The sequence below is a fragment of the Phyllostomus hastatus genome, unplaced genomic scaffold (genome assembly GCF_019186645.2).
Source record: "Phyllostomus hastatus isolate PE091 unplaced genomic scaffold, TTU_PhHast_1.1 phas_scaffold_11, whole genome shotgun sequence".
NCBI classification, from domain to species: domain Eukaryota; kingdom Metazoa; phylum Chordata; class Mammalia; order Chiroptera; family Phyllostomidae; genus Phyllostomus; species Phyllostomus hastatus.
In genome coordinates, this window is record NW_025334005.1 from 932250 (window position 1) to 957517 (window position 25268).

Here is a 25268-nt window from a genome sequence, read left to right on the forward strand (position 1 = left end):
TCGGGTCCCGTCCCCGGTCAGGGCACGTGGGAGAGGCAACTGGTTGGATCGATGGTTCTTCCTCCTCTTCCTCCCATCGATGGTTCTCTCCCTCTGTTTCTCCCTGCCTCCCCCTCCCTCTAAAATTAAAAAGAGAGAGAGAGAGAGAACTATACAAGACAAGCGAAACGCCCGTGAGACGTGCCCTACGCAGACGGCCATGGAGACCCATGCCAGTGACGCTGATCCTGGGCCGTGAGGGGGCTGCAGAGGCGGAAGGGCCACTCCGAGAGGCCGGGGCCGGCCAGTTCCTGTCCCAGGCGTCTTCCGGGAGCGGCCACACCCATCGTGTCCATGCAGCCTGTGGCAGAGCCCAGCGGCAGGGACAGAGCTTGTGTGGCCCCCAAAGCAAGGAGTGTATCTGGCCCCGCTCTTTCCAGAGGAGGGCGGCTTCGGCCTTGCTCCTCGGCCCTGAGCTCTAAGACAGACGGGCGGGGCCATCCTCAATTCTCCCATCCCTTCGGTTTGCTCTCAGGATTCCGAGCCGCTCCCAGGTTTGGGGGCTCCCCACCCCCCACCCCCCACCACCGCCTGAGTCTGCAGCCCCAGGGATGTCCCGGCCTCCCTTTCCTGCTGGGCAGCCGCACCGCCACCTTTCCCTTCATCGCGCTGGCAGGCCCAGGCCAGCCATTGGGTGGCACAGGTCAGGGACAAAGGCCAAGGCCCAGCCTGCACCCCTGGGTTCCAGCAGGACACTCAGGCATGGGCCCCCACCCCCCGGCACTGCAGGGAGGAGACAGGACTGATGGGCATCAGGGGACCGGAGCCCACCACAAGTCTGGTTCAGTGCCGGATGACAGGGAGAGGCCTTTCCGCTGGCCCCGGCCAGGCCCTGTGCCGGGAGCCGGATCGCCGGGCTGTGCCCCACGCGACGGTGCTGCCAGCGGCCAGAGAGCCCTGCCTCTAACACGCAACCGCCCCCAGCAAAGGCCCACGACGGCCACCCGGGCTGCCTGCCTTTTCCCCAGAGTGTGGCCCCCAGGCTTTGCCCACGCTGTGCCCGGGTCGCCCGCCCGCCCCACTCCAACCACAGCTGCCTCTCCCCCTGCACACCCCACCCACGGGACCCCCGACTCCCCCTTCTGAACCCGTGCGCTGTGGGTCGCTCCTTGCTCGGTGTCCGCCTCTCCCACCGACAGGGCAGCTGCGTCTCTGCCGGGTCCCCGGGCCGGGAACAGGGCCCAGGCGAGCAGAAGGCGGGCTGAGGTTTGTTGAATGACTACCTGAGCTTCACGCGGACAAAATGCTCCCCGCACTGCAGGGCCGACACCGGCACAAGGCCCCCGTGACAACCAGGCCAGACACGGGGAGGGGGCGGCCGAGATGGTGAAATGCCTAGTGAAAGTGAGCGGGTTCAGCGGAGGGCCGGCGTTTCAGGTACTGGCCGGCAGGTCCCCCACCCGAGCCACTCGGCGATGTGGTGTCTCTGGAAGTCGGCCCGACACCTCCGGGAAGATGGGAAGCAGCATCGCTGTGTCATCGGCGTTCCCGATGGAAATGGTACTAAGGGGACCCAAGCAGTTCCGGGGAGCAAGCGCCTTGCCCCTCTGGCCGTGGGACTCGGGCGCCGTGGGCTCACGGACCGGAGCTGCGTGCCGGGAGCCCGGCTGCCGTGAGGGCGTCTGGGACGCGGCGTGGCCGCCCGACGCACCTCTGGGCAGGAGACCTTCCTCCCCGGATGCACGCCCACAGCTTCTCATTGGAGCCGCCTCCCGCGGCCGGCCCCGGGGTTCCACCACCAAAGGGAGAGCGTTTGAGAGATGGAGACGCTGGCGGCCGCTCAGTGGGTCGGCCGCACGGTGCTCCGGTTCCGGCCCCACGTTCGCGGTCGGTGTTTCGGTCACTCCTGCGGGGCCCGGGCTGGACGCCGGCGAGCCGCTGCGGGGAAGCAGCCGGGCCGATCTGACCTGGCTCTCAGGGAGCGACCTCGGGGCCCGCAGCGTCTGTTTTAAAGGACGCCGCCCGTCGGTCTTTGCCGAAACAGTGGAAAGAAGACCCCGGAATAGCGGGCTGGGTCTGTCCCGGCTCAGAAGCTGCGTCTCGGGCTGAGAGGCCGGCGTGGGGTGGGGCGTGGACGAGCGGGCCTCTGGTCACTGAGGCCGGAGGCCCAGAACGGCCTTCGGGCCCCCTCGGGTGGCCGGCGTCCCTGGCCTGGAAACGGCAGGAGGTCCCAGGGGGAACGTCAGAGGCGAGACTGGCTCAGGAGAGCAAAGGTGCGTGGAGAGCCGCTCCTTTAGGCGTGAGCTCCGGTCGTGTTCTCGATGCGGCCCATTTCGGAGACGGGAAGACCAAGCGGGAGCACCTGCCAAGGCCCCAGAGCCAGAGTGAGGGGTACAGCCCGACGCCCCCAGCACCCCAGGGGGCCCCTCCATGGCAGCAAGAGCCACGGTGCTGCCAAGCGGTGGGACAATGACTCACCTGCCGGGGGGCCTGGAGCCCCGGGGGTCCCTTGTGCCCCCGCCGGGAGCTGGGCGCCCCGACCCGGGTAGGCGGCCAGTGCGCAGCAGGGGGTGGGCGAAGCCAGTGAGACCGGCGCTGGGGGACCGCGGCCCCTGGGATCTGGCCAGTGCCGGCTTCCGGAGGGTTTTTCTGGGACGCATTTGACCCGGTGAGTGTTCGCTGTGCCCACGGAGACCGCAGACCGCCGGAAGGCACAGCTCAGGGTACCGAGGGACCCGCAACGCTGCCGCGCTCTGGGCCTCGGGCCCCTCGCTGGTGAGTGGGCCGGATGACAGGTGCCTGCCTTGGGGTCGCCGGGGAGGGGGTGAGACCGGGGTGCCTTCTATGGCTGCACTGGCCCCCTGGGGCCCTGACGCCACTGGCCCCAGTTCCCACTGGCTCCTGTCCTTTCAGCCCAGGCCCCCTGGTCCCTCTTCACCGCCAGCCTTGTGGCCGGTCCCCCAGATGGCCTCCCCAGCCCGCCCAGGCAGAGCTGGTCCGCAAGAGGGCCTGCTCCCAGCCAGGGAAGCAGCTGGAGCACCAGCCGACCACCGGCTGCTCTGGGGGACGAGCACTGCGCGGTGGGCGGCGATGGAGCCGGGGAGGTGACGTGCGTCCCCACCTGCCCGGAGCTGCCCGGGTGTGCGTGTACGTGGGTCCCAGCAGCGTCATCAAGCGTGTCCCCTCTCCAGTGACGGCAGCTGGACTGGAGAGGTCGGGCACAGCCTTCCTGTAACATCAAGGTCGAGCTGAGGTCTGAGATGGACAACTAGGTAAGGAGGGAAGGGACGCCTCCCCAGACTCTGCTCTGTTCCCCCACAGTCACTCCTGCAAGCCTCCCGTCCTGGTCGGCGGGAGGGGCAGATGACCCGATGCCAGATGCCAACGGGGAGCTGCCCCGCGACAGCCCCCTCCCTGCGAGGCTCCGAAGCCCACCCATGGGTGCCCTCGCCCACTTCCCTCCACAGCACCCTTCCTCCCACTTTACAAGAGAGAGACCGGGCCTGCGCCCTGCCCCGCCCTCCAGGGAGCTTTCTCCTTCATTTCAAAAGCCTGCAGGCAGCCGACAAAGGCGCAAGGTGACAGCCCAGGGGACACTCCCTGCAGCTCTCCTGGACCGGGAAGCAGCCCCTGGCCCGAGGGGGGGAGCGGGGGGGAGCCAGCTGCAGGGAGAGGGCTTCTGGCCTCCTCTGGGGAGTGGAGGGTGGGAGACCTGAGGATCCCATTCAACGACCTTGTTCCCCAGACCCCACACAGCTGGCCTCTCTCCTGCAGGGGGGCCAGGAAAGCAGGCCGAGAGGGTGGGGCCCGGAGGCCAGCAGGCCCCCAGCTCGAGGCAGGGGCCTGGCCCCTCCTCTGGGTCCACCCGCTCAGAGTGGGTGGGAGGGTGTTGGCTGTGGAGACTCGCATCGCCTTGCTTCTCAGAACCGAAGCACGCAGCCACACGTCCCCGGGGTGTCACCGCAAGTGGCCTCTGCCCCGGCTGCTGGACTGGGCCCCCGGTGCCGCCACTCGGCGGGGGCGTTCTGCGTGTTGGGCGCATGAAGTGTGCAGCTCCCGGGTTTGGGAGGAAACGCGTGTAGAACTCAGGGTGCGTCGGGTGCTCTTCATCACCACGGGGTCGGCCAAGCTGCATTCAAATTAGCCACAGATCCACCTCCAGGCCGACTGCCCGCCCCTCCCCCACGGTGCTGGGTGGGGCAGGGTGCCCTCAGTAGCTGGTGCAATAATGGTTCTTTCACAGGCGTCCGTGAAGGTGCCTTGGACCAACCATCTGGGAGCTGCAAAAGGTCAACTCCAGCACCGATGAGAATCCCTGTGCTGACCTGGGTGGGTGGGCACTGCGTCTCCGCTGTCCGCCATCCGCAGAGCACCCAGGGGCGTGTCAGCAGACAGAGCCCATTGTCAGTGATGAATCGTATGGGATTTTTATCTTTTGTTAAAGATTTTATTTATTTATCTGTAGAGAAAGGGGAAGGGAGGGAGAAAGAGAAGGAGAGAAACATCAATGTGCGGTTGCCTCACATGCACCCCCCACTGGGGACCTGGCTCACAACCCAGGCAGGTGCCCTGACTGGGTATTGAACCTGCGACACTTCAAAATGCCAATATTTAGAATACCCTCGAGATGACTTTCTTTGCAATTATTTTAGGACAAATTTAGGATTGCAACTTGAAAAGAGACACGGGAGCCAGCTCGTTCACCCCCAGAAGGAAAAAGCGACCCTGAGGATGGGGGGCCGGCACAGAAGCAGAGCCGGGGTCCCTGGTGGACCCCTGCCGCCTGCGGAGGAAAGGAGTCGGCCTGAGGTTGAACCAAGGCCCCTGCGGGGGGCAGGCTGCCCGGCCTGGGTAAGTGCAGCTGGAGACGCCCTGGCCCTCCCGGGGCCCACTCCTGTGGCTCCTAAACAGACTCACTCAAGTGCACCTGTCCAGGTGCCCTGCCCTGGGGTTTGCTCCCACACCTGGGTCCCCCAAAGCCCCTCTCTGGAGGAAGGGGTTGAACCCCAGGGCCCAATACAGCGAGGCCCCAGCCCCACGCCCACTGGCCCGTGCAGGGGAGAGACAGCCAGGTCAGGCTCCTGCCGTCCCAGCCTGAGAAGCCAGGGGTCTGGCTGTGGAAACCCACCCGCGAGAGCACGGGGTCCCCCCCTCCCCCTCCTGCCTGCCGGCTGTTTGGACAGAAGAGTTTCACCTGTTCCACTTGGGACAGCCCAGGATGACAGACAAGGTCGGGGCCACAGACTCTAGTTTCCAGAAAAGGAAACCGAGGCAAGGAGCAGAGTGGCCTGGAGCCTGGGCGTGGCGTTCAGAGGCAGGCTGGGTGGGAGCACTGGCTCCCTGACCTTGACCGAGCTGCTGGAGGCTGAGCTTTGGTTAATTCTTCCGCAAAACGGTGCCGAGAAGCTGGGTCCCACCCTCCAGGGCCGGGAAGGAGCGGCGTCAGGCAGCCCGGCAGGACACCTGGCTCCCCGCTGCGGGGGTGATCGTCCTGGGGGTAATCGTCTTATCCGGATTACCCGGAGAGGTGCTGCAACCAATCCCCCCACCCCGGCTCAGGCCCGGCACGCACACGGCTAATTCTCCTAATTCTCCGCACGGCGCAGGGAGGGAGGGGCGCAGGAGGCTGGGAGAGCTCAGCCCGGCACCCGTGGGGCAGCCCAACCGCTCCCAGAACGGTGCTGCATCCTGGGTCCCGGCTACCTGCGGCCAGGTGCTAAACACGGACCCCTCCTGTACTTCTTCCCCCAGAGCTGAGGCCTCGGTTTGCAGATGAGGAAACTGAGGCACGGCCCCCCCCAACCCCCCGCCAGCTCTCCCAGGCTGGGGCATGTCGCAGGTGCAAGACCGCCCACCCACTCGTCTCTCTGCGAGCGGAACTGCTGTGTCGACTCGCCCTGGTGACAACTGTCTCCAGGCCTGTCCCTCAGCCCTGGCCGGGCCCGCTCCTGGGTGAGAGGGACGCCGGGAGAATTAACAGGAGAGGGGACGACCCAGGGGACACAGAGCCCAGGACGCCTCTGGGAGCCAAGAAGGACCTGCTGTCCCGTCTCCTGGATGCCCCCCGCACCCCGTCAAGGTGACTTTTAAAAAGCCTGTGAAAAATAGCATGGTGGTTCCTCGAGAAATTAAACAGAGTTACCACATGCCCCCAGCGATCCCAGTTCTGGGTGCAGACCCAAAAGAACTGAAAATGGGGATGGAAGGAGACAGGCACACCCAGGTTCCTGGCCGGGTCACTCCCAGTGGCGGAGGCGCAGGCCACCGAGTGAGCACCCCCGGGGGGCCGGGTCAGCCCGGGGAGCGGTGGACGGGGTGGGCAGACAACACGGGAACTAGTGGGTCACCACAGAAGGGCGAGCCCCAGGTTTCGCCCACTCACGACTGTAAACCGGCTTGTAGCCACCCTGTGCCCGCCTCGGCCTCATAGCGGAGGGACATTCCGACCCCTGCCACCACGAGCTGGGGCATCAGGGGCGTGGTGCGGAGCGGGAGGGGCCAGACACAGAAGGACGGGTCCCGTGTGGGCTCGTCCACCAGAGGTCCCCGGAGGGGTCGGAGCCACCGAGCAGGAAGTCGGACAGGGGTGCCCGGGGCTGGGACGCGTGTTTCTCAGGGACAGGGCGCCAGTCGGGAAGGTGACGTTTCGGCGACGATGGTGGTCATGCCCAACACCACTGAGCCCGGTACTTAGTAATGGTTACATAATAGCGTTAGCTTATGTGCATCTCGCCACTGTTTTTTGAAAAGCTCTAAGACCCTGGCTGAATCTCCCCTTCCTTTGGGCATTCTAGGGGAAAAGGCGAGAAGAACAAAATGGACTTCCCAGGCTGCTTTGGCCTGGTGTCGGGGGTCTCTCCCCGACGCCTCGCTCTGCTTGGCTGTGCAGAGAGGCGCCGTCCCAGGGCCCCCCCCACCCCGCCCGCCCCCTGCCCAGGCCCGGGACAGGAGGCTCAGCAGGCAGACGGTCCAGGCATTTTTGCAAAGTCTCCTCACGGCAACCCTGCCCCGGCCCCGCCCGCCAGCCCACCCTGAGGGTTCCAGTTGAGTTCTTATGCGGCACTGTTACAATTCTTATGATTCCTAGTAAGCCAAGGAAGTGCTTAACGGCTGAGCAGGTGGTTCTGAGGGGGCCTGTCCCTCCTTCTCGGGAGGAGAAGCCAGGGGCGTGGAGAGAGGACCTGCTCCGTTCTCTGTACGACGGGGGAAGAGGAGGTCACAGTGAGGAGGGTGGAGGCGCCCTGATTGGTCAGCTTTGGCCACAGCCTCTGCTCCGTCCCAGAGGCCTCCCGGTAAAAACCTGGGTTTGTCCACTTCACAAATGCCCGGCATCTGCGGTCAGCCAGGCGGGTCCGGGCCACCCCCCAAGGGGCTTCCGTCCGTCTCAAGGGCCGACCTCGGTCAGCCTTTCCGATGGCCGACAAGGTCATGTGAAGGGCGGTGTCAACTCTGAGATCAGCTACCGCTGTTCTGCGCATTTTACAGTTGGGGACACTGACCACACACGGTTCTCAGGGACGGCGCCCGGACTTGAGGCCGCAGCGGCGGACTGGACCCCATCAGCCGCTCGCACCACGCTTTTTGGTAAGCCCGGCTCCCCGGGGTGCAGCAGGGCCTGGTAGAAGTCCTCCAGGGAGCTGGGTCTGCAAGAAGTGGGTCACCTCGGTCCAACTAATCCCGTCACAGAAAAGGAGCCACACCGAACACCACAACGCAGACTCCAGGGTGGCGTTCCGGCCGCCCGACCCTGAGGCCTTTGCCGGCCCTGCCCTGGCCCAGGCCCAGGCCCAGAGCGGGTGGCATTGCGCCTTGAACTGGAGGGTCTGCAGGCGAGGAGCTGCGGGCAGCACCCAGCCCAGCAGCAGGCACCCGCGAGCACCTACCCGGCGCCCCCTGCGTGCCAGGCACCGACTGTGGAGGGACCTACAACTGCGGACCAGACACACCCGAGCGGGCTCCTCAGAGGTGCCACCCTCATGGACCGGGGGGGGGGGGCCAGCAGACACACGAAGGAGGTTCCTGAGGGTCTGTGCGGAAGCTCCGAGCACAGGGACCAGGGATGGGGCGCACAGCTGGTCGCCCCGAGTGGCTGATACGTGAGGGAGACCTGCCCGGCTCGGACTCCGAGGGAGCTTCTTGAAAGAAGATGCAGAGCTGGACTGCAGCCTCCAGGGTCTGGGGGGTGGGGCCTGCAGACCACCAGGGGCCGCAGGGAGGGGCTCAGGGCTCTAAGCGCCCCCCCTTCCCAGCCCCCACACCCTCACCTTCCATTGCTGGGTCAGCACTCACTGGGCTTCCACGGGCTCCATGGGACGGGGAGGAGGCCAAGGCCTGCTGGGGTCAGGTGGTGCAGAAGTGGGGACCAGGCCTCAGGTCCGTGCACCTCGTGATCCCCAGCCCCTGATGCCCTGCCGGCTGCTAGCCCTTCCGGGACAGTCACTAAGAGCACCTACTGTGCGCGGGCAGGTGGGAGTTCTGGTTGATGAGCCATTGCCAGGGGCTCTCACTGAACTTACCAGCAAGCTGGAGAGACAGGGAGGGAGGACGGGGGTGGGGGGCAGGGGCGTGGTTCTGCAAAGAGAGGGGCGATGCGCTGCCAGGAGCTGTGGAGATACCCAACGTGCCCGCCTGGAGCCTCGACGGGCGTGAGGGAGCCCACCTTTCCCGCTGTTTTGCAAATGGGGGGCAAGGGGCCCCACCAGGGGAAGGTCTCACAGGGGCCACACAGAGAGAGGCGGGCAGGGCCGGGCAGGTGGTCTAGGTCTCCTGTGCTTGAACCTTGGTCGGAATTGTCTTCTTGGCACCAGAGACACAGGCTCGTGGGGTGGGGGACAGGGGAGGGTCCCGGCAGCATCCTGGAGGCGACAGCCCACCGCCCAGGAAAGCCCCGGCCTGGGTGGGTGATATTCAGGTGGGCCGCAGGCCCGGCGGGGAGCGGGAGGCCTCAGGGGGTCCCGAGCCCACGTCCCGGCCCTGCCGAGGCCACTCACCCCCCAGTACGCTCTCTGTGGGCCCAAGGTCAGAGACCCCGGACGCCCGGCCCCTCCCGCGGAGTGCAGAGGGAGGGTCCGCGGGCTCCGCAGGCAGGACTAGGGTGGCAGGCGGGGGGAGGCTGACAGCCCCGAAATGGCTCCGGTCACAGGTGTCGGAGGAGGCAGGGGCGGGGTGGGCTCGAAGCCCCCTGCCGCTGCGGCTGGGCGGGGCCTGCTGGGAGGGGCCGCCAGGCCCAGAACAGGGCTTTTCACACCTGGGTGAGCCCGCACCCAGCGGGGCCTCTGGCCAGTCCTGCCCCCAGTGGGCCATAATGGGCACAGTGGGGGCGGGGACAGCAGGTGGGGGAGGGGCGCCTTCCAGGGGTCCCCTTGGGTTGGGGGTTCTGACTAGGGCCCTTGACTCTTCTTCCTGCTGTGGAATCGAAGGGGAGGGGTCACGGAACGTCGGGGCTGTACCCTGACCCCTGACCCCTGACCCCTGACCTTGCATGGAGGAGGGTGTGGGTAGGGGGTGCAGGGCTGTGGCCTCCCCTGTGTGCACCCCTAGCAACACCCACCCGAGGGCCCCCGCTCAGGCGACGCTTCTAGGTGGTGGAAAGACATCCATCCCCGGATCGCCCAGAGCACGGGGGCACAGCCCAGGGTTTGCCCGGCTCCAGCCCCCCAACCAGGGGTCCTTCCTTCCCCGGCCTGCCCTTTCCCACCCTTCCCCCACCCTCGGAGGGTCCGCAGGGGCCCCCGCAGAGGAGCCACGCTCCTGGGAGTCCCCCAGCGGCGCGGCTCGAGCAGCGGCCGCTCCGGAGCGGAGGGTGCCGGCTTAGGGCGGCTCCCTGGCCGCTCCCGCAGAGGCGGAGAAAGGGACGGAGACGGGACAAGCAGGGACAAAGTGAAAGAGGCAGCACTGGCTGGAGGCAGGAGCGGAGGATACGCGATCCAGGGGCGGGACAAACAGGTCGCGGGCCAGCGGAGGCCAGGGGTGGGGGCCGCGACCCTCCAGGTGGCACTCGCGCCGCTCGTCCCGGCCGCCTCCCCTCCCCTCCCCTCCCCCAGTCCTGATTGGCAGGCGGCCTGCGACCAGCCGCGAGCGCCACAGCGCCCCGGGCGCCCAGGCGAACACGAACGGCCCCCCGCGGGAGTAGGAGGGGGCGCCCGGCTATATATAGCGGCTCGGCCCCGGGCCGGCCCAGCGCGCAGCAAGGCGCGCACCGCTCCGCAGGGTCTCAACCCGCTGTGCGTCTCTCTGGCGAGCAGCGCCGCTCCGCGCACCCGGGGCAGCTACCGGCGCCTGGGGGCTCCAGAGCTCGCCTCCCGCTCCTCCCTCGGCCGTGCACTCCTTTCTCCCATCCCAGGCCTTGCGCTCCCGCGGGCCACCACAGGCGCATTTCGGCTCCCGGCTGCCCGGGCGCACGGACCTCCTGACAGACGCACGACCCGAGGGCGGGGATGGCGGGGATGCCGGGGACCGGCGCGGCGCTGCTCCCGGCGGTCCTGTTGGCGGTGCTGGTGCCCTGGGCCGACCGAGGGGGCGCCGCCGCGCCCACCGCACCCAACGGCACGCTGGAGGCCGAGCTGGAGCGCCGCTGGGAGAGCCTGGTGGTGCGTTCGCTGGCGCGCCTGCCGGTGGCAGCGCAGCCCAAGGAGGCCGCCGTCCAGAGCGGCGCGGGCGACTACCTGCTGGGAATCAAGCGGCTGCGGCGGCTCTACTGCAACGTGGGCATTGGCTTCCACCTCCAGGTGCTCCGCGACGGCCGCATCGGCGGCGTGCACGCGGACACGAGCGACAGTGAGTGTGGAGGGCCGGACGGGAAGGGCCGAGGGCGCGGGACAGAGGCCCCCCATTCCTACCCGTCCAACCGCACACAGAGGCCCCCAGCTGACACCTGCTCTCGGGCTCCGGCAACCGGGGCGGACGGAGGTTCGGTCTCTCGAGGTCGCACACACTCTCTCGGCTTCGGTTGTCCCTGCAGAGACCGGCTTTCCGCACACCCCGGCGGCCGGGCCCCGCCTCCCCGCCTTCGGAGGCCGAGCTCGGGTGCGGAATTCCAGCGCCTTCGCCCGTGGGCACAGCCTGCACGGCGAGCCACTGGCCCCCGCGGGGTCCCGGGAGCCGCACTCGCTGGCTCAGGTGGAGGAGGGGGGCAGCGCAGGCTAAGGGTCCTCCGTCCCAAATGACCCCCGCTGTTCCCCCCAGGCCTGCTGGAGCTCTCGCCGGTGGAGCGGGGCGTGGTGAGCATCTTTGGCGTGGCCAGTCGGTTTTTCGTGGCCATGAGTAACAAGGGCAAGCTGTACGGCTCGGTAAGTACCGCAGGGGCGGGCCCGGCACCCGGCCGAGGAGAGCGGGCTCAGGATCCTGGCCCTCCAGGCCAACGGAAATGTCGGGCGGGGTCCCAAGAGTGGCAGCGCCCTGACCAGGGCCAGCCTAGACCAGGGTTTTGGCCCCAAGACAGAAACAGGGAGGCGTGTGCCACCCCTGAGTGGACAGTGCCTCGTCCATCAAAGGGTGTCCCCGGGAGTCCTTGTGTGGGCTCCTGGGCTGTGTGTCCTTTAAGGTGGACCCCGTGGAGGTGAGATTCTCAGGCTGCCAGGTGCGGGGCAGGTGGCCGGGGCACCGGCTGCAGGGAGCTGGCCAAGTGCCTCTTCTCGCCCCGGGGTGGGTCTCGGCACCTGACTTCCCTGGGGGGAGCCCCGTCGGCCCCGTGGGACGGGGACACGGAGGAGCCGCTGAGCACCGGCAAACAGGAAGGACGGCCAGCGCCCAACGGCCCCTCTTTCCTTCCAGCCTTTCTTCACCGACGAGTGCAAGTTCAAGGAGATCCTCCTCCCCAACAACTACAACGCTTACGAGTGCTACAGCTACCCCGGCATGTTCATCGCCCTGAGCAAGAACGGGAGGACCAAGAAGGGAAGCCGAGTGTCCCCCACCATGAAGGTCACCCACTTCCTCCCCAGGCTGTGACGGGGCACGCCCTGCCTCCACCTCCGGGAGGCCCCTGGGAGGCGCTCACTCGCCGAGGGCCACCTCGGCGCACTTGCTTCTGATGGACAGTTGAATGCGAGAGCACACGTGTAAGATATTTAAATTAATTATTTAAATGCATATCTATATTGCCCCCAAAGTATTTATGGTTCTGTGGGCATCTTTTCTATTTTTCTGGGGGGAAAAAAAAAAGACAAGGAACCAAAAAAAAGAAAAACACCCTGACTTTTTTTCTGCCAGAACAAGTGGAGACCCTTCCCTTGGATGCGTTTAACTAGTCAGAAGCGCGTCCCCAGGGCGCTGCTGCTCGGTGTCGCGAAATCCAGCGACATCCGGCCCGGCTGCCGGCGTGCTCCGCGCGGCGGGCGCGGCAGCCGTGCGTCGGGGAGGGAAGGGCCTTCTGCGGGGCTCGGAGGCCGGCTCAGGAAGCTCCCGGGCGCGCCCCCTGCCCGCGCCCGCCCGCGCGCCCGCGCCCGCCCGCGCGCCCGCCCGCTCCCTTTGTGCCCTGTTGCTATTAATTGGGGCGGATCGGTTTACTTCGGGCACGGGGAGCGCTGCTGTGGAGCCCACCGCGGCCACGGCGCTGTTTTTAGATCTGCCGGGGCTGACCTTTGCACCGTGCTGTAGCCGATCTGCCTCCGTCCCCCCAGATGGGAGAGACCTTAGGCAACGTTCAAACTCCCGTTTTCCTTTTTTGGAGCAGCCACAGCCACGGTTCTGTGGCTGCTGGGGGCGGTGGGGGGAGGCAGGAAAAAAAAAGAAGACCAAAAAAAAAATGCAGCTACTTTGTAAGTGCATCGGAAAGGCCCGGCAGCCCAGTGCAAGGCTGAGATGGACCGGGTGGGCGTTTGGGCAGCCAGCACCGAACCCCCGAGGGGGAGGACCCCCGGCTCCCGACAGCGGGCGCTGGAAGGGGTGCACACGCTTCCATGCTCTGGAAGCTTCTCTGGGCTCCTGCTAGCTGTTCCTCGTCACTGGAATGTCCTTGCGATTGTACAAACCCCTTAACGCAGAGTTTGCCCGAGGAAGGTGCTGCCTCTCTGCTTTAAGTGGATTTCACATCTACCTCGAAAGCCTTTGAACCACTCACCTGGCGCAGGCAGGTCCGCCCGTCCCCGTGGCAGGTCTGTCCACGCGCAGCCCCGCGCCGGGGCTGCAGATCGCGCCGGTGCGACCCTTCCGAACCTTGTCACGTTTGAGCTATCTTTACCCCCGTGATTTACTTTTAGTAAGGGCAATCATGGTGAAAATATTTGCAGACAGCTGTTAGAGTGCACAATATGGTCGCCAAGTAACCTTATATTTTTCTTTATATATTTTACAAATGTCACCCCTGTCGTGGAGGCAGAGAGACGGAAGAAGCCGGGTCGGGACGGTTAAAAAAAGTCCCGAGGTGGTGGCAAACATTTAATTTTAATGAATGACTTTGTAAGAGTTTATACCAAAGGACCTTGAGCTCGCTACCAGAAATGCTCCCGGCTGTCTGCCGGGAGACTTTAACACTCGCCTAGATGTTTCTGAACTGCCTCCCGAATTAACTTTATGGGGGTCTACAGACAGCAGGGCTGGAGAAGCCGATGGGCGGTTTTTGTCTTTCACATTCCTTCTTAAAACTCTTTGTTCGAATGCAAATCGTCTATTTAAAATGCTATTCTTGAGTCTGGGGCCCAGAAGGAAGAGCCACTTGGGAGACTGGGCCACACTTTCTTCTACTGCTGTTTATGCACTGTAATAAAAAAATATATTATCTTGTTTTTATTTTAAACCACGCCCTGGACTCCGGGAGTTTTTTTGAGGAGAGGCGGGGGATGTGCAAAGATCTCCTGCTGGTTGCGGGGAAGGGGCGGGGGTGGGATTCGTGGTCTCTGCGTACCAAATGCAGCCGCCACGTCGGAAGCCACGTGGGTCTCAGGCACCTTAAGTCATTGCACGGTGTCTGGTCCCAGAGCCCACTCCAGGGTCAGGAATGAAGGCGTCTGAAGTGCAGACCGACCTGTCACCCGAGACCTCTGGTGTATATTCAGCGAATCGTGGGCGGGGCGCGGAGATGTGACGGACCTTGGACACTATGTAACGCATTTCCAGCTCCGGGAGGGGTGAGGTTTCCGTGCAGCCTTCAAACGAGCCTTCAGACGAGCTGTGCACGGGTGCCGACCGCATCTCGATGTCTGTGCTGTGCACACGAGATGCCGAATAAACGGAAGACATTTACAACGTGAGAGCGCCCCACCGGCCCGGGTGCGAACCACCGGGGAAAGGGTTTTAATCACCCAAGACGTGGCTTCCCGCCCGCTGTCTCCCAGTGTCTATTTGAGGCCCTGAGCCCCACGTGGCTGGGGGTGGGGGAGACGCGTTTCAGCCAGCCGTGTCCACACAAATGTGGCCTTGAAGACGGGCGGGCGGCCTGGAGGGGTGTGAGTGTCACAAAGTTTCGGATGCCTCTGGATGTCGCGGTTTATTCCCACGATGGGCCAATGTGCGCCATTGCCCCGCTGGAACGAACCAACGCTGGCCTGGGCCTTGGCCCTTCCCTGGGGGTTGGTGGGGGGGGAACCCCTGGGACTGGTCACCGGAAAGCTGACCTGGGCTTCTTTCTCAGGCTCCCTGGCCTTCCCCGTCTGTGAATCTGGAAGTCAGCGATAGGAACACCCACTGGCCTTTGGCCAGAGGGAAGCAGGGTGAGACCCTGAGGAGAGAAAATCCAGGGAGGGCGGAGATGGTCTGGCGAGAAGCAGCGAGACCGGGGCGGACACTGAGGGCGCTTGAGAGTGGAGGGGGCAGTGGGAAGAAACACTGACCCAATGCACCTGGAATCCGGGCCACCCCTCCCCCCGCACCCTCCAGCCAGTCACTGGACGGGAACACCCCAAAAAGGCAACCGGGGCTGCAGGGCCCTTCCTCATACCTGTTTTTCCCTCCAAGACTCACCTCCTCTCCTTCTTTGTGACACCCACGGTGTGTGGGTGACAAGCTCAGGGGTTGTGCTATGGGTTCAGTCGTGGGTTCCCCAGGAGATGTAGGGGTTCAGAGCCCCAGCACCTAAAAGATAGCGTCTTTACAGAGCTAACCGAGTGGCGAGGAGGTCACGGGTGGGCTCTGACCCTGTGCCGCGGGTGTGCTCCTGCAGGGTCCTAGAAAGAGAGAGACCGAGGGAGAGCCCAGCGGAAGGAGGGTGGGGGGGTGCCCAGGGGCCCCGGGGAGCGCCCCAAACCCCCAGCACCTGGGAGAGGCACCTCGATCTCCGGCCTCTGGCCTCCAAAACTGAGCCCGAGGAATTCCTGCATCACCGCACCCCCCCACCCCCACCCCCAGCGAAGGGTGCTTTGTTCCTGCAGCCGAAGGGAAACTGATGCGGGGAGCCATTCATGCTCACTGGGGTGTGTGCCGGGAGGGGGCGGGGCGGGGGACCCTGATTGACATCCAGCCGCCGCCTTTTCTTCTGCTGTTGTCCTCCGGGACGGTGCCCTGCAGTCCCCTCCCTGTCCAGGCCGGTCTCTGCTGAACACCGAAGGCCTCCCCCGCTTCTGCGGTGACAGCCTTCCCATGCGGACTGGCGATGTGCCCCGGGGGGCTGAGAGGACACCCGTTCACTCAGCACCCATCTGCTGTGCACCCACCAGGGGCCGGGGACGGTCCTGAGAGCTCGGCCTCCCCGAGGGAGGAAAGGAAGACCCCTGCCCGCCCCAGGCCTCCACTGTCAGGATGGAGCAGGGCACATCCTGTTTGGCCGGGTGGGTGGGACTGTAGGAGAAAACGGAAGCCCTGGCTTCCCTGGAAGGGGCTGAGGAAGGAAGCCATGCAGGGAAAAGCATTCTCAGCCTAGGGAACAGCCAATGCAAAGGCGCTGAGCTGAAAGCAGGCCCGGCAGGTGGGAGGAGCCTCCGGGAGACCCGTGTAGCTGCAGCCTTAGGAGGGGGCCAGGAGGAAGTGAGGTCAGAGAGGCCTGATCACGGGGGCCCATCTCAAAGCCCTGGGGACTGAAGCAGAGGAGGGACCCCAAGAAACAAGCCTGGGGGTTCGGGCTAGCTGCCACGCCCAGGGCACCTACCGCTCTGCTGAGATCTGCTCACACCCACCCACCAGGCGAGGGAGCACTCAGGCCCAGGCCCGCCGCCGGCTAGCTGTGTGGCCTGGGACAAACCAGGTGACTTCTCTGCGCCTCCCGCTCCCCGGGTCCCCGCCTGCCAGGCCCGGTGGGTGCGTGGACGGAGGGCGAGCTGCCTGTGAAGTGTGCGCCGGGGCGAACGTGAGCTGGAGCCCGCGGTTACCGTTCTTCTGCTAAGAGACTTAATTACAGTCTGAACGTCCCAACCCTTTTCATCTTCCCGCTGCCCAGGACCGTCTGTAGGAGGCTGGGAGCCCCGGCGGGTGGAGCACCGGCCCGCACTGGGCGTGGCAGGTGTCTCCGAGGGCGGGTCCCCGGACCCCGCCGGTCCGGGGAGCTGCGGGACCCCCTCCCTTCCCAAAGCTGCTCTGTTACACTCGGCCTGGTCTAACATGGGGTGGGTCAGGAGCTCCAAGTTCAGTCTTCCGACAATGCTAATAATTTGTAATTGCGCTCGATTCAGAATTGGAATCCAATACTCTTTTTTTTTTTTTTTTAAATAAAGTAGGGAGGGGGAGAGTTGGCCACACCGGGCTGGGGCTGGGCCGGGGTGGGGAGGGCCACAGGAGAGCTGGGCCTTGGACCCCCTTGCGTGGCCACGTGACAGCACGGCCCTGCCTCTCCTGGCTGCGAGTGCTCGCACAGCCTCCCTGCACAGGCTAACCCAGCCAAGCCCAGAATCCTCAGCACAGCCGCAGGGGCCTTCTCAGCACCTTCTCGGTGGTTACCGCCACGTAACCACCTACCCTGAAAGAAACGGGAGACTTCGGACAACTGTTTTATTAAACCTCACGGTTCTGCGGGTCAGGAAGTTGGACAGGACCCGGCGGGGTGAGTCTCCTGCCTTCCGTGGTGGTATCAGAGGACTCGGGGCCTGGCCTGGCATGTCCCAGCACACGACTCCGGCTGTCCATTGTGCCAACCGCCTGACCAGCCCAGGGCCCAGGGGAGCGGACATGGCACTGAATTCGCGGCATCCCTAACCCACAAGGGCCCCACTCGCCCTCACCGAGGCCCACCCCAAGCCCCCGCCACACCGTGCCCGGGGCCAGACCCTGCTCCTGCCACTCGGACCTCTCGGGGCCCCAGGGCACCATTGGCGCAGCCACAGGGCCTTTGCACAGGCTGCCTCCCAGCCCGGACTGGCCTTGCCTCACCCCAGGCCCTTCACCCAGGAGCAGCGGTGTCCCAGGGCTTAAAACAACCGATCGTCTCGCCATCCGGAGGGTCGCGCTCCTTCCAGGGGCTCCAGGAAGGGGAGGCTCCTTCCTGTCTCCTCCCGCTGCCGAGGCTCCTGGGGTCCCGGGCGGGTGGCCGCCGGTCTCTGCCTCCTCCATCGGCACGTGGCTTCTCCTCTGAGCCTCAGTCCAAATTTCCCTCTTCTTCCAGCCATACTGGTCCCTGGACTTAGGGCCCAGAACCAGCTTCTCCTCTCAGCTACTTGCCCCGTGCCCCCCGTGCCCCCCGCCCCCCGACAACAGCCCTTTCAACGCTGGTAAAATGCACGCAACGTAAATTCACCGTCTTCGTCAGTTCCGAGGGCGCAGCCCCACGGCGTGAGGCACACCCACACTGCGGTGCAGCCGCCGTCGCCCTCATCTCCGGAACTTTCTCGTCGTCCCCCCACTGAAGCTCTGCCCCCATGAAACGTGAAGCCCCCCCTCCCCTCCGCCAGCCCCTGGGGACCTCTATTCGACTTTCTGCCTATGAACTTGACTCCTCAGGGTGGATCATGCCGGATTTGCCCACGTCTGTCTCCTTCCACTCAGCGTGGTGCCCTCAGGCTCGCCGGGGCTTTGGCGTGCGCTGCGGTTTCCTCCCGTGAGAGGCGGATGACGTGGCGCTGTGTGTGTGGGCCGTGGCTCGGTGACCCGTCCGTCCACCGCTGGACGCTCAGGCTGCTCCCACATTGTCACCGGAAGACCGCCAGCCCTTGACATTGGTGGGGACGGACACACGGGCAGGGCAGCGTGTGTGGAACCCGGACCGCCCGCAGGCAGAGCCAGGGGCGCCCCTGGAGCACCCGGGGGGGCAGCGGGGGGGCTGACCCCGGGGCTCACAGCCGAGAGGGCAGGCCGCACTCGCAGGGTGGGGCCAAGGAGCCTTACGGTTGCCCGTGTGGGAAAGAATGCCGTCTTGAATAAACAATAATACAGGAATAAACTGTTTCAGGTACTTCAGCTATAAACCTACTTTTGCCCCACCCCATAGGCGCAAAAGCCAAAGAATACCCACATTTTGGAGAGTGCTGGGGCCTCGGGGACTTGGGGGGGGCAGTGCTGGCTTCCCTAGTGGGTCCTGTGGACCCGGCCCGAGCAGAGCCGGCCACTGGGGGCCTCGCAGGGCCGCGCGCAAAGCCAGGGGCAGGGCAGAGGGGCCGCGGCGCACACGGCCCCCGGCTGTGGGCTCGCTGGACGGCTCACTGAGTGACCACACGGCATCTGGACGTCTGGGGACCGTGGGCCGGAACGAGCCCCGTGTGGTAGGGGGACAGGTCTTTGACGCAGAAGGCACCCGCCGTGCAGGAGTGTGAAGGGTCCCTGGGCCGAACGCTTGGGTGACACCGGTCCCGGTGGGCAAGTTTTCCTTCAAGTCAGCTCTCTTTTCGGGGTTCGGCTTCAGTGTCCCCCATGGGGAGGGGGCCCACACGCCTGCCGGCTCAGGAGGCGGCTGCAGGTGAGCCGCAGGCGTGGCGTGGGTCACACCGACCTCCCCGGTGTCCCACGGGGCCCCATCCTTCCCCGTCCTCCTTCTGACCGGACGCCGGGAGGGCTTGGCACCAGTGCCGGTCACCAGGACTCGCCAGGCCGGACATTTTAACGCGGGGAGAGTCGGAACGAGCTGCGGCAGAAAGGGTGGGAGTACGAGAAACCCTGGTGCTCCTAAGGAAGGGTCCCCCACGTGGTCCCCCCTCCCAGGGAGAGTCTGGGGGTGGCCTGGACTGGGTGCCCCCAGGTGTAATGTCACAGAACAGTAAGTAACCAACACTACGATGCATTTTTACATTTCTACCACTCCGACTTTTTTTTAAGGTGCCGGTGGGCTGCCGCTCTGTCCCGTTCCTCTGCAGTGGGACGCCGCCTGCTCCGGAGCCTGGGCTCAGCTGAAGGTCCGGCGGCCGTCCACGGGGCGGCCAGCCCAGGTGCTGCAAGCTGAGGCCCGGGCGTCAGCGGAGCCGGCTCGTCCTCACTGCCCGCGGGCACCTGGCAGCTGTCACCAGAGGAGGCCCCGGCCAGCCTGCCGGAGGACGAGACCCGTGGCGCGGCGAGGCTTCGCCCCTCTCCTAACAGCTTGACGGTGGCCAGACCCCCACCCACGGGAGTGAGGCCATCTCGGTCGCCGTCACAGACACACCTGGGGACCCCGGGTGGAGAGGGAGGTGCACAGGGCCCACGCAGAGGGCAGAAGTCCGGGTGGAGGCGCGGTGGGGGGCGGCCGGCTCCCGGGCGGGGCGTGGGCCGCCCGTCTCGCTCTCCCTGTTGGTGGTCCCCAGACCCACTGACACTTCCCAGGGAGGTTCCTGGCCTCTTCCCAGTCACTTGACACCAGCCCAGGAGGGGCCGACAGTGCCCAGAAAACCCCAGAACCCACCGAGCCCCAGCTCTTTGAAAGCGGCCCCCGGGGCCCAGCGGATTTGTGCTTCAGCGCTAATGCGATTAGGCCCGCGTTTGTCACCACAGGATGTTAATGGCTCACACGGCCCCTGGTCCCCTTCCCCAGGATGCTGCCCACAGTGGCCGGTGGCCCAGAGCCCAGCCCGGCTGCCGGCCCCGGGCTCAGGAGTGTGGCTGAGACCCCCGCTGTGGGGTCTCCCAGACGGGCCCTGCCGCCCTGGGGGACCAGTGCGGTGGGCACCTCCTGTCATGGGCGAGAAAGCCAGGCTAAAGGCAAGTTACCTGTCTGAATCTGGGGGGGGGCACATGGGACCCCCAAGTCTCTTTAACCCTAGGCGCTCCTTAGGCCCCTTCCTGCAGGGAGGCTGTCCAGGGAAGACCAGGTGGTTTCCAGGGGTCGGGGCTCATCCCCCATGGCCCACCCGTGTCTCAGCGTCGGGGGGCTGCTGTAGCCGAACTCACATGGTGGCTTCCACACATGATGCGTGCTCCCCCGGTGCTAAGGCCGGAAGTCTGAGACTGATGGACATGCAGGCGGGGCCGTGCTCCCCCTCGGTGGTCCCGAGCTGTGTGGCCCCATGGCTCCCGCCGCCACCCCTGTCATCGCCCGGCCTCCTCTCTCCTGTCCCTGTTCCTGCGTCCCCTTGGCTTTCCTCACCGGGACACCCGTCGTTAGGTTTGGGTGCGTTCTGAGTGCCAGCGGACCTCCTCCCAACACCCTCACCTGCGTTCCATCTGCCAAGGCCTTCTCTCCGAGGAGGGTCACGTTCCCAGGCACCAGGCTTGGGGATGTGGGCAGATCCTGGAGGAAGCACCATGGGACCCACCCTGGCCAGTCTGTCTGGGTTGAGAGCCCCCTCCTGGGCTCGGGGTGGGAGAAGGAGAAGGTGGACCAGGCTGATCCCCATCCGCCCGCCGGCCCAGCCCAGACACAGCCGAGGGCGGCGCAAGCCCAGGCGGTGCCGAAATGGCAGAGACGTGCCCGGAGGAAGGGAGGGGTTGCCAGCCAGCGTCCCCCAGCCCACAGGTCCCTGCCCCTCACCAGACTCGCCTCCCACCCTGTTGTTCCCCACTCTGTCCTGTAACACGTCGGACCAGCCGGCCCCAGGGCCTTTGCACCTCCCTCCCGCAGCCTGGAGAGTCCCCGCCCCACGCCTGCATGGGGCCGCCCTTTGTGTCCCGGGCCCCAGCACTCGCTCCGGCCACAGCCCGGCCCTGGTGCCCCCACCGCAGCCCCTGGTAGCAGCCACAGACATCAAGTTCACATCTACTCCGTGTCCCCCTCCACTCTGAGCCCCACGCGAGCAGGTGTTGGTCCACTGGGTTTGCCTTCGCCACCCCTGCACCCGCAGCCTGCGGCAGGGACAGGACAAGCTTTGCTCCTTTGAAACAATGTTATTCCGGACTGCACAGCTCTTTTTAAACTGCAGTTGACAGGCACAATTATGTGAGCTTCAGGGGCACAACGTTCTCGTGGTTCTCGTGGCGGTGCGATGTTTAGACACTTCACGAGGTGACCAGCACGAGAAGCTTACGCCTCCTGCCACCGCACGGGTCCTGTGAGGTCGGCTGTGTCCCCTGGCTGTGCGTCGCACCCCCAGACCCCCGAGGCCCTGCATCTGTGCCTCTTGCTCCCCCTCGCCTTCCGGCCCATCCCCCCACCGCCCGAGCCCCCCCCCCCCCCGACCACTACCCGCTTGTATCGATGCGTCTGTGTTGTTTCGTTTCTGCATTGGCACGGTGTTTCAGATTCCGGGTACAAGGAAAGCGATACGGCCTCTGTCTCTCTCTGAGTCAGTTTGCCGAACGAACGAGGTGCCCTCTAGGACCCTCCGAGTTGCTGCAGATGGCAAGACTGTGTTCTTTCCTGTGGCCCAGGCGTCGCCCTTTGGGTGTGGGCGTCTCTTCCTTGGCCCCTCGCCCGTGGGCACGGACACCCGGCCGCTCCCCACCTCGGCCGTGGTGGCTGATGCACCAGTGACCATAGGGGTGCGGGTATCTTTTCGAATCAGACGTTTCATTTCCTGCGGGTGAGTCCGAGTGGACCGGGACAGTGTTTGCTGACTGAAGAAGTGAGTGTATACGGAAGCAGAGGTTTGCCCCCCCCCCAGTCCTGGAGAGCTGCTCCCAGGGACCGGTCCGGGAGGGGCCCCCCACTTCCGGTTCCCTCCGGTCCGCCCGAGACCTGGGGACGTTCGGGGACCTCCGCATCCTGGCTCCCCGCAGGCTGGCTCCTGCCAGGTGTGACCGGGCCAGGTAGGCCCCTGAGAGGGCCCAGCCCCCTCCAACACCTGGGGACAGGATCCGTGCGGCTGCCGGCCGGCCTCTTGTGCTGCCGGGCTTGGAGCCTTTTGGTGAGAAATGTGCATTTTTGTGGGCAAAATGGTTTCAGGAAATCTCCACCTATTCATGTGCAAATGCTGGGCTTCTGGGGTTCTCGGCAGCTGGGGCTTTGACCAGCGAGGAGGGTCGGGGGTCGAGGGTCGGCGGGAGCGAGGGGAGAGGGGCCTGAAGGCCGCTCAGAGGCCAGGAGTCAAGGCCAGGCTGGTCTTGGGCCACCACCCCTCACCTGTGGAGCGCCCCCATACGGGTCCCCATTGCACTAGAGCTCTGTCCACCCCCACGGCGGGCCGCGGGCCTGTGCAGGGAGCGCAGGGCGCCCCGATGCTGGATGCCGACGGGTCAGCCCACCTCCCCGGCTCCCCTTTCCTCCTCTGCAAAGTGAGGTTCGCTTGCTCCTCCTGCTCGGTTATGGCCCTGAAACATCATAGACCTTTGGGGCCCCGTGCCCAGCACAGGGTCCTTCCCCCTGACTCCTTGGATACTCCCGGTGACGGGGCGCTCGCTCTCAAGACCAGACGGGCTGCCTTCCTGAGGAAGAGCACGGCTCCGTGTTCTCAGCCTCGAGGGGCCGTGGGGCGGTCCAGGCTGCACGGACAGGCCCTGCTGCCCAGGACACGCCGGGCACCGCCGCAGTCCGGGGACGGGCCGGAAACAAACTCCCGGAGGGGCCGGGCGCCCTGGGAGGGGCCGAGAAGTCAGACGAGGAGGGCAGCAGGAGGGCCGTGGGCTGGCTGGTGTGCGGGCAGTGCGGGCGGGGACCAGCCTTGCCCAGAAGGAAGTGGCCTCTGGGCACTGACGTGTGGACAGAAGCCAGCAAGTGGGGCCGGCGGAGGGTGCACCGGGCAGGGGGCACGGCCGGGGCAAAGGCCAGGAGGCCGGGCTGGGAGAGCAGGGGAGGGGGCAAGTGAGGCAGGCACCGGACCCAGAGGTCAGGGGGCTGGGCCCTCGGGGCCGTGGCGGGACGTGGGCTTTTCCTTGGAGTGCACCAGGAGCCACTGGGCCAGTGGGGACCCTGCCGGAGCCGATGGGACTTGTGTCCCGGCTGTCGTGCCGCTCAGCTGCTGGGCCGAGAACAGGGCCCCCCCCCACCAGGACCAGACACAGAGGCCGGCCAGGGGCTCCTGACACCAGCCAGGCGGCAGGTCCGTGCCTGGCCCCGGGGCCAGCTGAGCAGGGAGCTAGCCCTCCGCAGATGCCGTGCTGGCCCAGCTCTCGGGGGGGCGGGGCGGGGGGACGACTGCCAGGCCGCCTCCCTGTCCCTGACTTTGATGACCACTGCCCTTCAGATTGGAAATGCGTCTGTTTTTCTCCGTTTCAATGAAAGGTTTATTTTCCGGTTTACAAGACGCACCCACCACACTGGCTCATGAGCTCACAGACCCGGAGAAAGAATGTAAGGAATTTCCCAGAGGGGGGAGGGGGCAATCTTTCATGTTCCCCCCCCCCACAGCCAGGCATCTCTGCCCGGCCCCCCTCACCCCCAAGCCAGCGCAGCCCCAGGGGCCCCACGGGGCCCCGTGGGGGCAGATTCCAGGTCCTGAGATCCACCCTCGCCCTCGGCCTCAGGGCCCCGGAAGGGCCCTGGGCTCAGCTGCTGTGGGCTGGCCGCGGGCAAGCGGGGATGGCCTGGACTCCCAGCCGTCAGCTGAGCGCCGGGGGCCCAGCGGAGCGAGGCCCCGGGAGGAGAGGGGCCCCGGGAGGAGAAAGAGGCGGCGGCCGGTGGCAGGCGGAGGCTGGAGATCCGCCCTGCTGTGCAGTCTCGGACAGAGTGCGTGATCCCTCTGTTCGGTCCGAGGCCCAGCGGCCAGACGGCACTTGGGGGGCCGGTCCTGGGGGGCCAGTCCTGGGGGCCTGAGTGGAGCCGGGCTCGCAAAGGCCTTGGAACGGATGAAAGCTCCCGCCGAAGTACAAAGTGCTGTCTCCAGGGACGCTCTGCGCACGGGCGAGGAGAGGCAGGGGCATGGCCAAGGTCAGCGGGCCCGAGCACGGACCGGGCATGCTCAGGGCGGGGCCCGAGCAGGGTGCCTCAGCCGCGGGCCCCTGAGGCCACCCCTCTCCGGTCCCCTCGCTGGACGACACCGCGTGCCTGCAGCCTTTCACAGCAAAGCGGATGTTAGGGGACACCTGCCTGGGACTGGCATTCGAGGCTCCAGCCCACGGTCCCCGCCGGCCTGGCGCTTCCGTCCTGGGGCAGGGCCACCGCCACGCCTCAGCCTGCTCTTCTCCGGCCCAGAGGCCGCCCTGCTCCCCTCCCTCCTCGTTCCTGCCCGTCCTCCGGGGCCCACCCCCAGGGAGTCGGGAGAGCCTTCCTCACCCCCTCGAGGGGGATGGTGGCCTGTGGCCCCCGGGCCTGCTCTCTGGACCCTCAGGAACCCCTGCCTGTGGGTGCAGGAGCGTGCGTTCCCTCCCCGCTGGGCCCCTGGGAAGTCGAGTCCCTGGAGCCCCCAACTGCAGGAAGGGGGGGCTGGCTCCCCCTGACCCCCGGCCCGCTGGGGCCCCCACCACAGGGCACATACCCGCGGTCTCTCAGCATCTCCCCACCCAGGAGCAGCCCATCCCCTCGGTCAGGAACATCCAAACTCTGCCCTTGACCTCTCTGCCCCTCACTGCTGCCCCGGGCTCCCAGCTGCTGCACTCTGAGCTCTGCAGCGCCTGCTGACAGCACTCACCCCGCCCCCACCCGCGCCGCCGTCCCCACCGCCATGCCACAGCAGCAACCGGCTCCCAACCTGCGCCCCAGCCAGCACTGAACCGCGAGGGCGCCCTCCCCGGCCCTCCCCGCTCCAGCTCCGGAAAGGACCGCCGTTCTGGGTGTGACCAGGGCTCCCCAGGAAGGACTCCGTGCGCAGAGGACTGTCCCGCCCCCGCCCGGGGGGCCCAGACCAGTCCAGCCTCCCCGCTCCGGGCACCCGGGCCTGTGCCCCGAAGCAGCGCCGACTCTCGGGGCAGCCTCCACGTAGGCCAGTGGCAGCCCAGGCCCCCGAGGCTGAAACGAGGTCCCCGAGGGAAGCAGGAGGTGTTGCAGTCACCCAGGGCCATCCGCGTCTCCTCGAGGGACCCGTGCCCCAGTGGGGGCCCGGCGGGGACCGAGTGGGACCTGGAGCGGCCGTCCCGGGAAGCAGTGTGCAAGGACAAGCACACCCCGGCCCTCGACTCAGCAGCCTCCAGGCCCTCGGCCGGAGGGAACGGCTGTGGCCACACCTTGTCACCCTCACGCGGAGGAGGTGCAAAGCAGCCCAGCGGTCCTTCAGTATGTT

At 66.1% G+C, this 25268-nt stretch overlaps 1 protein-coding gene across 1 annotated transcript; it reads left to right on the forward strand.

Moving 5' to 3' along the window:
- Window positions 1-10415: 10415 nt before the first annotated feature.
- FGF4 (fibroblast growth factor 4) lies at window positions 10416-11928 on the forward strand. The gene is made up of 3 exons (XM_045855445.1): window positions 10416-10755; window positions 11164-11267; window positions 11752-11928. The coding sequence occupies exons 1-3, from the start codon at window positions 10416-10418 to the stop codon at window positions 11926-11928; spliced, it is 621 nt and encodes a 206-aa protein (XP_045711401.1).
- Window positions 11929-25268: the final 13340 nt, after the last annotated feature.